Source organism: Pongo pygmaeus, chromosome 4, assembly GCF_028885625.2.
Source record: "Pongo pygmaeus isolate AG05252 chromosome 4, NHGRI_mPonPyg2-v2.0_pri, whole genome shotgun sequence".
In the NCBI taxonomy this organism is placed as follows: domain Eukaryota; kingdom Metazoa; phylum Chordata; class Mammalia; order Primates; family Hominidae; genus Pongo; species Pongo pygmaeus.
The window spans coordinates 183452962-183466940 of record NC_072377.2 but is presented as its reverse complement, the minus strand read 5'-3'; the positions used below and the strand labels follow the sequence as shown (position 1 = coordinate 183466940).

The 13979-nt window shown below is 48.2% G+C and overlaps 1 protein-coding gene across 5 annotated transcripts in view; it reads left to right on the top strand.

Annotated features, from left to right (window-relative positions):
* The window catches only part of ZNF354A (zinc finger protein 354A), a 53758-nt gene that overhangs the window by 29979 nt on the left and 9800 nt on the right, over positions 1–13979 (top strand). Inside the window, exons 1-4 of one of the 5 annotated variants that reach the window (XM_054487580.2) lie at positions 5315–5469; positions 6979–7062; positions 8918–9044; positions 10589–10684. In XM_054487580.2, coding sequence (XP_054343555.1) covers positions 7030–7062; positions 8918–9044; positions 10589–10684 — 256 coding nt within the window. In that variant the 5' untranslated portion in view covers positions 5315–5469; positions 6979–7029. The other 4 variants (XM_054487581.2, XM_063665638.1, XM_054487579.2 and 1 more) reach the window with 4 other exon arrangements.

The window sequence follows — 13979 nt, the reverse complement described above, 5'->3', positions numbered from 1 at the left end:
AGGCACACAGACCAATGGAACAGCATAGAGAGCCCAGAAATAAGGCCACACATCTACAACCATCTGATCTTTGACAAAGCTGACAAAAACAAGCAATGGGAAACGATTCCCTATTTTATAAATGGTGCAGGGATAACTGGCTTTCCATATGCAAAAGATTGAAACTGGACCCCTTCCTTACAGCACATGCAAAAATCAACTCAAGAAGGATTAAAGACTTAAATGTAGAACCCAAAACTATAAAAACCTGGAAGACAACCTAGGCAATACCATCCTGGACCTAGAAACAGGCAAAGATTTCATGAGAAAAACACTAAAGGCAATCATGACAAGAGCAAAAATTGCCAAATGGGAGCTACTTAAACTAAAGAGCTTCTGCACAGCAAAAGTAACTATTATCAGAGTGCACAGACAACCTACAGAATGGGAGAAGATATTTGCAAACTATGCATCTGACAAAGGTCTAATATCATATATAAGGAACTTAAATGTACAAGAGGAAAACAACCTCATTAAAAACTGGGCAAAGGACATGAAGAGACACTTCTCAAAAGATGACGTGCATGTGGCCAACAAGCATATAAAAAAAAGCTCAATATCACTGATCATTAGAGAAATGCAAATCAAACCACCTCACACTAGTCAGAATGGCTAATAATAAGTCAAAAAACAAAACAAAAACAACAGATGCTGGCACTGGCAAGGTTGTGGAGAAAAGGGAACCCTTATACACTGTTAGTGGGAGTGTAAATTAGTTCAACCATTGTGGAAAGCAGTATGGCGATTCCTCAAAGAGCTAAAAGCAGAACTACCATTTGACCCAGCAAATCCTCCGGGCATATACCCAGAGGAATATAACACATTTTAGCATAAAACACATGCATGCAAATGTTCATTGCAACACTTTCACCATAGCAAAGACATGGAATCAACCTAAATGCCCATCAATGACAGACTGAACAAAGAAAATGTGATACATATATACCATGGAATATTATGCAACCATAAAAAAGAATGAGATCATGTCTTTTGTGGGAACATGGATGGAGCTGGAGGCTACCATCCTTAGCAAACTAATGCAGGAAAAGAAAATAAAATACTGCATGTTCTCACTTATAAGCGGGAGCTACATTATAAGAACTTATGCACACAAAGGAAACAGCAGACACTGAGGCCTATCGGAGGGAGAAGGGTGGGAGGAGGGAGAGGAGCAGAAAAGATAACTATTGGGTACTGAGCTTAATAACTAGGTGATGTAATGATATGTACAACAGACCCCTGTGGCACATGTTTATCTATGTAACAAACCTTCACATGTACCCTCAAACCCAAAATTTAAAAAAATTACCCAGGTGTGGTGGCACCCACTTGTAGTCTCAGTTCCGTAGGAGCCTGAGGCGGGAGGATTGATTGAACCTAGGAGGTTGAGGCTGCAGTGAGCCCTAACTGCACCACTGCACTCCATCCTGGGAGACAGAGTGAGATCCTGTCTCAAAAAACAGAAAAAAAGGTAGAATTTCCCCCATGGGTCCCTAGAAGGGCAAGTAGGATGAATCAAAAGGAGTTTCAGATAAACTGAATAGTTTCAGCTAAATATAGTGGGAACCTTCTAATAGCCAAAGTGCCAAAGTTCTTAGGATAGAATAGTTTTTCGCTTTTGTTTTTTTCAGAAGTACAGACTTCCTCATCTCTAAATTAAATTAAATTGCAGTTAGATGGCCGGGCGCGGTGGCTCATGCCTGTAATCCCAGCACTTTGGGAGGCCGAGGTGGGTGAATCACGAGGTCAGGAGTTCAAGAGCAGCCTGGCCAACACGGTGAAACCCCGTCTCTACTAAAAATACAAAAAATTAGCTGGGCGTAATGGCGGGTGCCTGTAGTCTCAGCTACTTGGGAGGTTGAGGCAGGAGAATCGCTTGAACCCAGGAGGCAGAGGTTGCAGTGAGCCGAGATCACGCCACTGCACTCCAGCCCTGGTGACAGAGTCTCAAAAAAAAAAAAAAAAGAGTGATACGTGTTGTTGGAGGTAAGGTTGGATGTGGCCTTGCTAACTGCCAGAGCTAGGGCCTAGTTTGAATGGGGTGTTTATTTAGGGCCTGGCATCCTCAGCAAGTTCATTAAAATTTATGAACATTACATTACAACATTGATTCTCACACTTGGAACCATAAAAGAGATGATGTTCTTCACTGAGTAGGGCAGGGGGTTATCATTTTTTATAAGCAGCCCCTCCGGTAGCCTGTATCGGCCTCTAAGTCCCAAATGCATGCAACACGGTGACATAGGTAAAGGGCACAGAACTGTCTGGGAGTGCTGTTGTGATGTTTTGTTTTCCACTTACCCCTCACCCCATCATTATCCCTCCCCAGCTGAGATGTCTCCTCCCCCTCAGCCCTTCCTCCAGGGTCCAGCTTCAGGAAAGGCCCCGTGCTAAGTAATAAGGGGTGGGCAGGATTTTAAATCTCACCATCTGGGTTTATTTTCTGATAGTAAAATGGAAGAAAAATAGAGTGAAACCTTCATGATTTATGGGCCCCCTTGCCTTCGGAGGTTTTCCGGTTGCATCTTTGTGCTATGCTTGACATTTATGATATAAGATATTAGTATCTGCACAGAAGAGCTGCTGGTGCTAATTATTCAGACCTGCTCTGACAGTAAACTAGTGAGCAGCACTCATACATCAGATCCCATCTATGTATTAAGCCTTTCACTTAAAATAGGTGGGAATTACGAGGCACTATGGGCCTTAGCTGTATAAACTGTGCAGAAAATCTATAGGATATATTAGTAAATCAACTATGATAGGGCTGCTGAAAAGCAAGCCAATACCTGTCTGATAAATAGAATCCCCAGGAAAGTCTGATTTAGGAAATGTGCCAGAGGCATAAGATGATATGAGGGAGGGAAAATGCAAATAATGAAACTAGCTTTTCCTACTTCAGAAAGGAAAATGTTTGCCTCTCCTTCCAGTCCTTCAGGTTGTCACATGTGCCTTGTTTCTAGCAGCTATTTGTAATATTAATCATTTTAACAGTATCAAACAGACTGGGTTTTTACACTTGATAAATTTTTGATGTTGAACCTTTGAAAAATGCAGTGATGTGATTTTTTCTTCCTCAAGAGTTTCTCCCCAGAAGCTAGTGTTAATTTGCAGATGCCAACACATGACTAATGGTCTTATCTCAAAAGATTAATCCACACTAAATTAACATAGGACCAAGGCCTCAGGATTGTATAGCCTTTCATCGTGAGAGATTCCAGGCTTTGTGATTCTGACAGACAGGCTGGCAGTTGTCTCCTCATAAGGGATGGTAGCTGGTTAGTTAATCAGTCAGTCAGTCTGTCTGGTGTACCCTGTTATTGCCTGCCTAACAATCAGTGCCCTCTTCTTCTTTGTCAAGAACACCAATTTTGTTCAAGGAGCAAGGTGCTCAGCTCCAGATGATGAGATATGATGGAGCTGCTTCAGTTCAGGTGAACTAAATTCCCTGTGATTGGTTCAGAGGTGAGGAAGTGACCTAATTCTGGCCAATGAAATGCAAGAGAAGGATGGAAAGGATCTGAATGGGTTGGAGGGGGAAAAGGGATGGTGGCTTCTGGAAAAGAAAAGAAGAGGTGATCATCATGTGGAAGTTAGTCCTTTTTGTTTCTGTAATTTCCTTCCTGATACTGGATGTGGCTGTGAGAAAACTGGTTCCTGGAGCAGCAGCTATGCTGGGCTCTTGAGTGGAGACCATAGCCAGAACTCTGGGTGGCAGAGCAGACAGACAGAAAGACACTGAGCCCTCGCTGATGTCATCAAGCCACCAAACCAACTGCAGTCAGTTCCTTCTGCCTACCTCTAGATTGCTTTTTAAACAAATAATAAATGTCATGATGCAAGCCACTGTTAGTAAAGGTTTCTGTATGTTGCTGCTGGAAGTATTGCTAATGATACAGCCAATTTTGCAAGCCTGGAAATTGTTCGTTCTCTCTTAAAAACATTCATGTCATACATGCATATGGTAAAGCAAAATGTTGAAAACTATATCAAGGTGTTAAATAGCAAGTGCAAGTATTATTCCAGCTCCCAGTACCCTCCTCAGAGGCAACTACTTTTTTTTTTTTTTTTTTTTTTGAAATGGAGTCTTGCTCTGTCGCCCAGGCTGGAGTGCAGTGGCGTAATCTTGGCTTACTGTAACCTCTGCCTCCCGATTCAAGCAATTCTCTGCCTCAGCCTCCTGAGTTGCTGGGACTACAGGCGCCCGCTACCACGCCCAGCTAATTTTTGTATTTTTTGTAGAGACGGGGGTTTCACCATCTCGGCCAGGCTGGTCTTGAACTGACCTCGTGATCAACCCGCCTCGGCCTCCCAGAGTGCTGGGATTACAGACATGAGCCACCGCCCCCAGCCAATTAAACGTTTTAAAAAATAATAATTAAATGCAATGGAATGCAATGAAGCTATCAAAAATGCCACTGAGGGAGAATATTTACTGACAAATTCAAATGTTCAAGGCATATTCTTAAGTAGGGAAGCGCCAAACTTTCTAAATGGAGCCGGTGTTCTTTTTGTAACTGAGAAGATTTAGTTTAAAAAAAAAATATATATACACACACACACACACACACACACACACACACACACACACACACACACACACACACACACACACACACACACACACACACACACACACACACACACACACACACACACACACACACACACACACACACATACATACATCCGTTGGCTTCACAGTAGCTGGAACCTCCCTCCCCTTTGCTTCAGGCACTTCCTGGGAGTCCTTGTCCGTTCTCACCTCAGCGACGAAACCCTCCACATACCCTTTTTCTCCTCACATCCCCCAAAATATTATATAATTATGTATATGGCTTATTGTCTGCTCCCTACCCCCCCAAAAAATGTTCTCCAGGGCAATGACGTTTGTTTCATTGATGACATTTGAAACCGCTTGCAACCGTGCTTGGCACACAGCAGGTGCTCAGTGCCCCTCTGGTGAATAACTGAGGGGAACTAGGTCTGTTCTGGGCCGTTGTTTTCCTGCCGTCCACGCCCTCCCTCCCGAAATTCACACAGACACAGTTGCAAGTTACTGCCTTCAGCTAACCTCCGCTTATCTTCCCTATAACCAGGAACCTGGGGCCCTCCAGCTCACAGGGGCCATCTTGTGGCATGTGGGCGCGTAACAGCTCAGCCAGGACCCCGCCTCAAACGCATGGAACTACACTTCCCCGAATGCCGGTGTCCTCCCGTGGACTCCATTTCCCAGCGGCCTCAGCGGCTGCCCCGCCCCTGCTGGTCCCCGGCGCGCCGCGGGGTGAGCGGCGCCGGGCCTGAGGTCGCCCAGACGCCGTCGGGGCGGAGCCGGGTCGCGAGGCTGCAGCCCAGCCGGCGGTTCCGGAGCCTCCAGCCTGCGGAGTGCGGCTGGGGAGGCGCGGCCCGGGAACGCCTGAGCTTAGGGAGGTGAGCGTCGGAGGCAGGCCAAGCCGGGAGGAGGCGGTGCCCGGCACGGGGACGGCCTGCGGCTGCCGAGGCTCCGAAAGCCTTTGTGGGCGGTGGCGGCCACCCCCGCGTCTGTCACCGGCCCCCGCGCCGGGATCTGGACTCTTTCGCCCCACCGCGGGGCGCTCCCTCGCCGTTGCCTGTGCACCCGCGTCCGCCTCGCCGCCGGCCGCTGTGGACGCCGGGCCTGGCGTTTCCTCCCGGGCCCGCCCTGCCCACTCCGTGTGGGCTTCGCGGACTCGGGGCACCGGGACCCCGAGGGCAGGGCGGACGCAGCCGGGCCCCGGTTTCTGAGTCCGTCCCCAGGACGGCCACCCGTCCCGCCTCGGGACAACCAGCGCTTTCCTCTTCAAAGCTGTTGTTTGGCCGGGCGCGGTGGCTCACGCCTGTAATTCCAGCACTTTGGGAGGCCGAGGCGGGTGGATCACGAGGTCAGGAGATCAAGACCATCCTAACGCGGTGAAACGCCGTCTCTACTAAAAATACAAAAAATTAGCCGGGTGTGGTGGCGGGCGCCTGTAGTCGCAGCTACTTAGGAGGCTGAGGCAGGAGAATGGTGTGAACCCAGGAGGCGGAGCTTGTAGTGAGCCGAGATCAAGCCCTGCACTCCAGCCCGAGCGACAGAGCGAGACTACGTCTCAAAAAAAAAAAAAAAAAATGAAGCATTGTGTTAGAAATGGGATACGTGGGGTCGGGTGTGGTGGCTCACGCCTGTAATCCTAGATTTTTGGGATGCCAAGGCGGGCAGATCACCTGAGATCAGGAGTTCGAGACCAGCCTGGGCAACACGGTGAAACCTCGTCTCTACTAAAAATACAAAAATTAGCCAGGCGCCTGTAGTCCCAGCTACTCGGGAGGCTGAGGCAGGAGAATTGCTTGAATTGCTTGAACTCGGGAGGCAGAGCTTGCAGTGAGCCGAGATCACGCCACTGCGCCACTGCACTCCAGCCTGGCCAACAGAGCGAGACTCCGCCTCAAAAATAAAAAAGTCGTTTTCTGTGGAGTCAGGAGATGATTCGTTCGCGGGAGGGAGCGGAACCGGCTGGGAAAGGCTTGAGGCGGAGGGAAGTCGTCCCGGGGCCGTCGTGGTGGGAGTCCCGGCCCGCCTCGCAGGGGCGTGAACGGGGCAGGTGCCCCGGCGCTGCCTCAGTTTCCTGAGCGGTGCAGTGGGTGCTGGCAGTGCCAGCCGGCGCCGAGGAACTCGGCGGCGTGGGGCGAGCCTGGCCCTGGTGGGCTCGGCGGGTCGCTGCTGCCACTGCGGGTCCAGTGTCCTCTCTGTAAGCCCCAAGCCTGTGAGGCCTGGGCCTGGCCGGGCGACCCAGCGCTGCTCTGGTCCGCGGGCTCCTGGCTCCTCCCGAATCCCTCTGAGGGCGCGCGGGGTCCTTCTCAGCGGGAGTCGGGGTTTCAGAGCTGCGGATTCCAGGGCTGGAAAGCAGAAGGGGTTCTTCCTGGCTCCCTTTCTCTTCTCAGATCTGCCTTCTGGAGACTGCACCGTCCTCACGGGAGAGCCAGAAAGAGGACATGGCTGCTGGGCAGCGGGAAGCGAGGCCCCAGGTGAGCTCATTGCCCTCCCAGATCCTAGTGGATGGATTTTCCCCACTAACTGGAGTTCTTCACCCGGGACCATCTTCAGCCAGGATGGAGCCAAGTCCTTTTCCCTTGGAGAAGCTGGTCCGCCCTCATGAGTGGTGGATTCTGTAGGGAGGATCACCACCCTCCCCATCCGTGTCTAGTGGTTCTTTTTTTTTTTTTTTTTGAGTCTCGCTTTGTCGCCCAGGCAGTGGCGGGATCTCGGCTCACTGCAACCTCTGCCTCCCGGGTTAAAGCAATTCTGCCTCAGCCTCCCGAGTAGCTGGGATTACAGGCGCCCGCCATGACGCCCGGCTAAGTTTTTTTTGTGCTTTTATTAGAGATGGGGTTTCACCACTTTGGCCAGGGTGGTCTCAAACTCCTGACCTCAGGTGATCCACCCGCCTCAGCCTCCCAAAGTGCTGGGATTACAGACGTGCACCACTGCACCCAGCCCGAATAAATCATTTTCTATACACATTTATTTGTGTGTGTGTGTGTGTGTATGCATGTTACCATGTGTTACCATTTTAACCTTTTTTTATTGTGGCAAAATATATATAACATAAAATTTACCATTTTAACTTTTTAAGTGTATTTTTCAGTGGCATTTTAGGTACTTTCACATTGCTGTGCAATCATCATCGCTATCCATCTTCATTGTGTAGATTATCACATTTATTTCTTAACCCTAAAGGGCAGGCATTAAAAGGCAGTTTTACAGAGTAGTTAAGAATGGAGGCTCAGTCAAAGACATCTGCTGGATTTGAATTACACAAGAAAAAACAAAGTCACAGAGAGGATACAAAATTTGTACAAGTCAGTCGGCCACAGTGGCTCACACCTGTAATCCCAGCACTTTGGGAGGTCGAGGCCAGCAGATCATCTGAGGTCAGAAGTTTGAGACCAGCCTGGCCAACATGGTGGAACCCCGTCTCTACTAAAAATACAAAAATTAGCCGGGTGTGGTGTCGAGCGCCTATAATCCCATCTACTCAGGAGGCCGAAGCGAGAGAATCATTTGAACCCAGAAGGTGGAGGTTACAGTGAGCCGAGATCATGCCATTGCACTCCAGCATAGGCAAAAAGAGCCAAACTCCGTCTCAAAGAAAAAAAAAAAAAAATGTGTACAAGTCACACAGCTGGTCAGTGACTGTGTGACCTGGACAAATTTCTTGTCTGTGTCTTTGTTTTCTCTTGTGTAAAGTGGTGACAATAATAGTATCGTTTTCATAGGATTGTTGTGAATGTTAAATAAAGATCATACACTGCAAATTAACATAAAGCTCTAAGAGCAATACTTGGCCCATAGAAAGCCTTCAATAAATTATAGCTATTTTACTTTTCATCATTACTATCCTTAAGCTTGAGTAAGCGCACAGAGAGTACCTTCAGTTGCTTAACCTAACCTCCATCATTAAGTATTTAGATTGTTCCTGGTTTTTTGCTCTTAAAAACACCATGAATATGTTTGTGTGTACTTTTGTGCACTGTTCATTATCGTACAAATAGAGTAATTGATACTTTAAAGAGTATACTTTAAGGGTTCTAATATGTATTATCAAATCACCATCAGAAAGAGTTTTCTAATTAACACTCCCACTAATGTCTGTAATCCCTCTACCCATCTCTTACAGTGGCTGCACAAGGCCTGAATTTCACTGTGTGCTGCTCAGTATACATTTGTTACTGGCCAATTATTCGTTAAACGAATGATCTGGAACCTTCAGAAGCTTAAATAGTATGAGAAGTGTTTCACGGGTAGCGTGTCTTCCCCACTGCCGCCCCCTCCACTCTGTGAGGGTGGTCCTGGGTGAGCTGGAACGACTTGTCCTTACAGGTGTCACTGACGTTCGACGATGTGGCTGTGCTCTTTACCCGGGATGAGTGGAGAAAGCTGGCTCCTTCTCAGAGAAACTTGTACCGGGATGTGATGCTGGAGAACTATAGGAACCTGGTCTCACTAGGTAAGGAAATTTCCCCTCCAGAAACAGAATTCAAAAATTGGGATATCTCAGCACCTCCTTCCCTGAATAAAAGTGGTTGGTCACTGAAAAATTTGAGCTGAGTTCGAGGATTGTACAAATCAGATCTTTATAAATAAACTCTAAAAACATATTCCCCCTTATAGGCATGGAATTGCCCTGTGTCTAGGAATGGAAGAGGTGGTATTGATAATCATTCTTCTCCCTCCATGTAATTGCACACTGGAAGTTTGTCCATGATTCAGGCATCATTTCCCAATGATTCTGTAGTTTGCTGGTCTCCCAACAGGGGGCTTCATTCAGCCTCTAGGCCTACCACCTGCCTTTCCCACTTGTCTTTTCCAGGGATCAGCAAACTTTTACTATAAAAAGCCATGTAGGCTGGGCGTGATGGCTCACGCCTGTAATCCCAGCACTTTGGGAGGCCAAGGTGGGCAGATCATGTGGTCAGGAGATAGAGACCATCCTGGCTAACATGGTAAAACCCTGTCTCTACTAAAAAATACAAAAAAAATTAGCTGGGTGTGATGCCGGGCACCTGTAGTCCCTGCTACTCTGGAGGCTGAGGCAGGAGAATGGCGAGGAGCTTGCAGTGAGCCAAGTTCCCGCCACTGCACTCCAGCCTGGGCGACAGAGCAAGACTCTGTCTCAAAAAAAAAAAAAAAAAAAAAAAAAAGCCACATAGTAAAGATTTTAGGCTTTGTGGGCTGCATAATGGTCTCCGTAACATATTTCTCTTTTTTTTTTCCCACCATTCTTTGCACAGGGCCATACATAAACAGGCAGTGGTCTGGATTTGGCCCATGACCCGTAGTTTGCTGATCACTGCCATCCTTAAAAGGGAGTCAGATAGGCTGGGCGCGGTGGCTCACACCTGTAATCCCAGCACTTTGGGAGGCCGAGGCGGGCAGATCACAAGGTCAGGAGATCAAGACCATCCTGGCCAACATGGTGTAACCCTGTCTCTACTGAAAATACAAAACTTAGGCGTGGTGGCATGCTCCTGTAGTCCCAGCTACTTGGGAGACTGAGGCAGGAGAATCACTTGAACCTGGGAGGCAGAGGTTGCAGTGAGCCGAGATTGCACCACTGCACTCCAGCCTGGCAATAGAGCAAGACTCCTCCTCAGAAAAAAAAAAGGGAGTCAGATAGTGTTTTCTCGTTTTAGACAAGCTACCTGGTACATAATCCTTTTCATAGATAACCTACTTACAAATTTTAATCAATCTCTAAATCTTAACATTTCCTCTTCTATAGAAAGCCAGTGGTATCCTATTACCAATACTGCATGTTGATCATATTTTCCTAACCTATAATTAATTATCCCAAAGTCATATCCTACAAGTCACTTGTCTTTTCCTCACCCTACCGCCTCACCCCCCTTACCTCCTAGGGGCACAACTGAAGCACTACACAGAAGCTCTTTGTACCATCCTATGAGTTCTGTGTTTAAATTTGGGATAACTGTATCAACACAAAACCAAGTCTGATTTGTTTTGTTGTGGTTTTTTGTTGTTTATGTGCAGGACTCTCATTTACCAAACCAAAAGTGATCTCCCTGTTGCAGCAAGGAGAAGATCCCTGGAAAGTAGAGAAAGACAGTTCTGGCAACTCCTCTTTAGGTAAGTGGGTGGCCCGAGGTGCTTGGGAATCACTGCAGACAATGGTCTGGTTAATGAGAGGAGGTAGGAACGTTGGTTGGGAAACTCCCTTGAGGATTCTCAGGCCTCAAGAAGTGGTGGGGAAGGGGAAGCCCAGGCTCTTAGGCAGGATTACGCTCTTGTAATCACTTCCCCATGAATCTCCCAGAATCTCTTTTTTACTCTTTTCTATTGTTTTAGAATAGGGGTGTATTTTCATATATTCATTCAGCAAACGTAGTATATTTAGGGAATTTCAAATAATCACTCTAGCTGAAGCTCAGGGTGTATTTGGGAAGGGAGGAGGTGAGGAAGGAAATAGCCTAGAAAGCTAGGGAAGGGCCGCGTGGTAAGTGCTTGGGCACAGTTCTAAGAGGTGGAAACTGTCCCATGGAGCACTGGAAATAATTGAAGGATTTGGGCAGGGAATCATATGCTCCTTGGTATCTTAGAAAAGTTGGTCTGAATCAGAAACAGTTGAGTCTCCATCCGTGTAAGAACAGCTAAGGGACCTGTGGCATGTCCTTACTCTGGTGAGCATCACCACCCTGAAAACGAGTCCAGGGACGTGGACAGAGCTCCCAAAAAGTTACAGAGCATTGTTAGGACGCCACCATTTATGTCTAATGAAAATTATATGTATGTGTAATGTGCATGCACGTAAGCAGAGAGAAAGGTTAGGAGGACACAGCTTAGCTGGTGACATTAGTTACACTTGGAATGGGATTAAGAATGGGTCCATGGAAGGGGATGTTATTTACATGTAACGTTTTAGTTTTTCACAAAGAGAATATATTCATGACGTTGCTATGTGATTCAAATTTAATACAGATGGTCACTTTGGGAGTATTGTGATTGAAAGTGAGGCAGAACTAGAGGCGGGAAGCCTTGCAGAGCGATTGCAGTCATGGAGGGAGGCAGGAGGTGGAAGGGCCTGGATGAAGGCACTTGCCGTGAGTTCGTGAGGGAGGAGGCGGCGCCCGCGTGATCAGGGCACAGGAGCAGTTGGGTGTGGGGTGGATTTCACTTGAGATGTGAGTGAAGTAGTCAGGTGGAGAACCCTGGTGGACAGGTGCGTAAGTGACAGGGCCGAGATTCAAGGGAGGTCAGGGAGCCCGTCAGCATGACGGGCATTAGAAGCTTGGAGCTGGCCGGGTGAGGGGGCCGAGTGGAGGCCCGAATTTCAGGAACAGCATTTGCGAGGTGCTTAAGCAGGAGGAATCTGACAGAGCCCGAGAAGTAATCAGAGGAGAGAAACGGGGAGGGGCCGTCGTGGCAGTGGAGGACTGAGAGCGGTTGAACTGGGGGGGCTCTGGCTCCGGGGGATCCAGGTTGAACCCTCGTCCACAGCTTTTTATAGCATTGGGCAGAAAGGGACGCAGGTCTCGTGCTTCTGGAGTGCACAGTCTAGTGGGGGACAAGGTGAACACACTCATTGCACACAGGGCACAGAAGGACACGTTCCAGTGAGGACCACGTGGGAAAGACACTCGGTGCTGTGAGAGTACAGAGCAGGCAGGTGGCGTCAGCAAAGGCTTCCCTGTGGAAGGGCCTGGGATCAAAGGACTGAAGAATTGCTCAGGCCTAAAGAATGGTGTTCATGAAGGTCCGGAGAAGCAAAGCCAGCAAGGATAAGGTGGAACAAGCACCCGAGAGAGAGCCACGGGCCCTGTCACAGGGTTTAGTTGGTGCTTGAGAGCCAGGCGCAGGCTCTGAGGAGGCATAAGTAGACCAGGGCAGGCCCAGGCTGCTTTCTGCAGCCGCCAGCCCATGTGGAGAACCTGACGGCCACAGTGCAGGGCTTGTCAGGTCCAGAGGGCTCAGTGACGGCCCCTTGTGCCATGGGCCCAGCAAGGAGCTGCAGGGCAGGCAGCCTCGGTCCCCACAGCCCCTGTGCTGGGGAGAGCTTTCTCTTCCCTGAAGAAAGTTGAGATTTTTTGATATGGGAACTACACTTGTTTATCCTTTTAACTCTCCTTTGGGAGAAATACACTACATGGTCTGGCCCTGGCTACCTCTTCACCCTCATCTCCTTCCACTCTGCCCTTCATTCAAGGCCTCTGATCACCCTTGGCTGCCCTGAGGTTTGTCAGGGGGGCCGAGCAGACCCCACTCAGGGCCTCTGCCCTGCTTTTTTCTGTCTGGAACTGTTCTTCGTGGCGGTCATGTGTCCATGTGCTGCACAGGCTTCGGCTCACGCAGGCACAGAGCATCTGACACGCAGCCCTGCAGCCCCCACGCTATCTCCTCAGCGTGCTTTATTTTCCCTCCCCGTGCTTAGCGCTGTGTAATAGACCTGTTTCTTCATCATCTGTCTCTGCCTCTGCATTGTAAGCTGCTGTGGGAGGGGTTGCCTGTTTCATTCACTCCTGTTTTCCAAGAACCTAAAACAGTCCCTGGCCAGGGTAGGCGTCCAGTTGTATAATGAATGCACGAGTGACTTGGACTAGGTTAGTGGTGTTGGAGACAGAAGTGAACCAGTCCCAGAGGTGTCCAGGAGATACAGCCAGCAGGACTGTTAGACATGGAAGATAGAGGAGATGGGGTAACAAAGAAAATAAAAGCAAACAAAAGGGAGATGGGGTTGTCAGGGATGCTTGCTTGATTTCTGGTTTGTTCTGTGACGGTCGGTGATGTCATTCAGTGAGATAGGAAGACTAGAAGGAGATCAGATTTGGAGATAATATGAATTTGGTTGTAGATGAATTGAGTTGTTTTTGGTTGACCTAGTTATCCCAATGGCGATGACAAGTAGTGTTGATTTCGGAGTACAGTACCTCAAAATATAGACTGAGCATGAAATGTAAATTTGGGAGAACCTGATCAATATAGGGTGATTGAAATAATCGGGGAGGGTGAGTTGGCCTAGGCAGAGCGTTCACATTACAGTAAGAGTAAGAAAGAACCTAAGACTGAATCTTGAGGAACTCCAGCATTTCAGGAAGCCAGGCAGAGAGAAATGAACCCATAGGGAAGACAGGTAAAAGCGTACTGTAAGAAAAATCAGGAGAGGCAGGTGACATTGGAGGCAAGGGTCATGATGGAACGGTAGCAGTAGGTGGGGAAAGTAGACAAATGTGAGGCAGGTTTAGATGGCAGAATAAACAGGTCTCGGTAATTGATTAGATGAGGGGGCTGAGAGAGGGAGAAGTATTAAGGATAACTCTTAAGATTTTGATTTGGAAGTGGTGCCATTTACAGAGACAAGGGGTTGACCCGGTTGGAGGGAAGAATCGTGGGTGTGGTTTAGGTGTGTTGACTTTGAGGCATCTAAGCT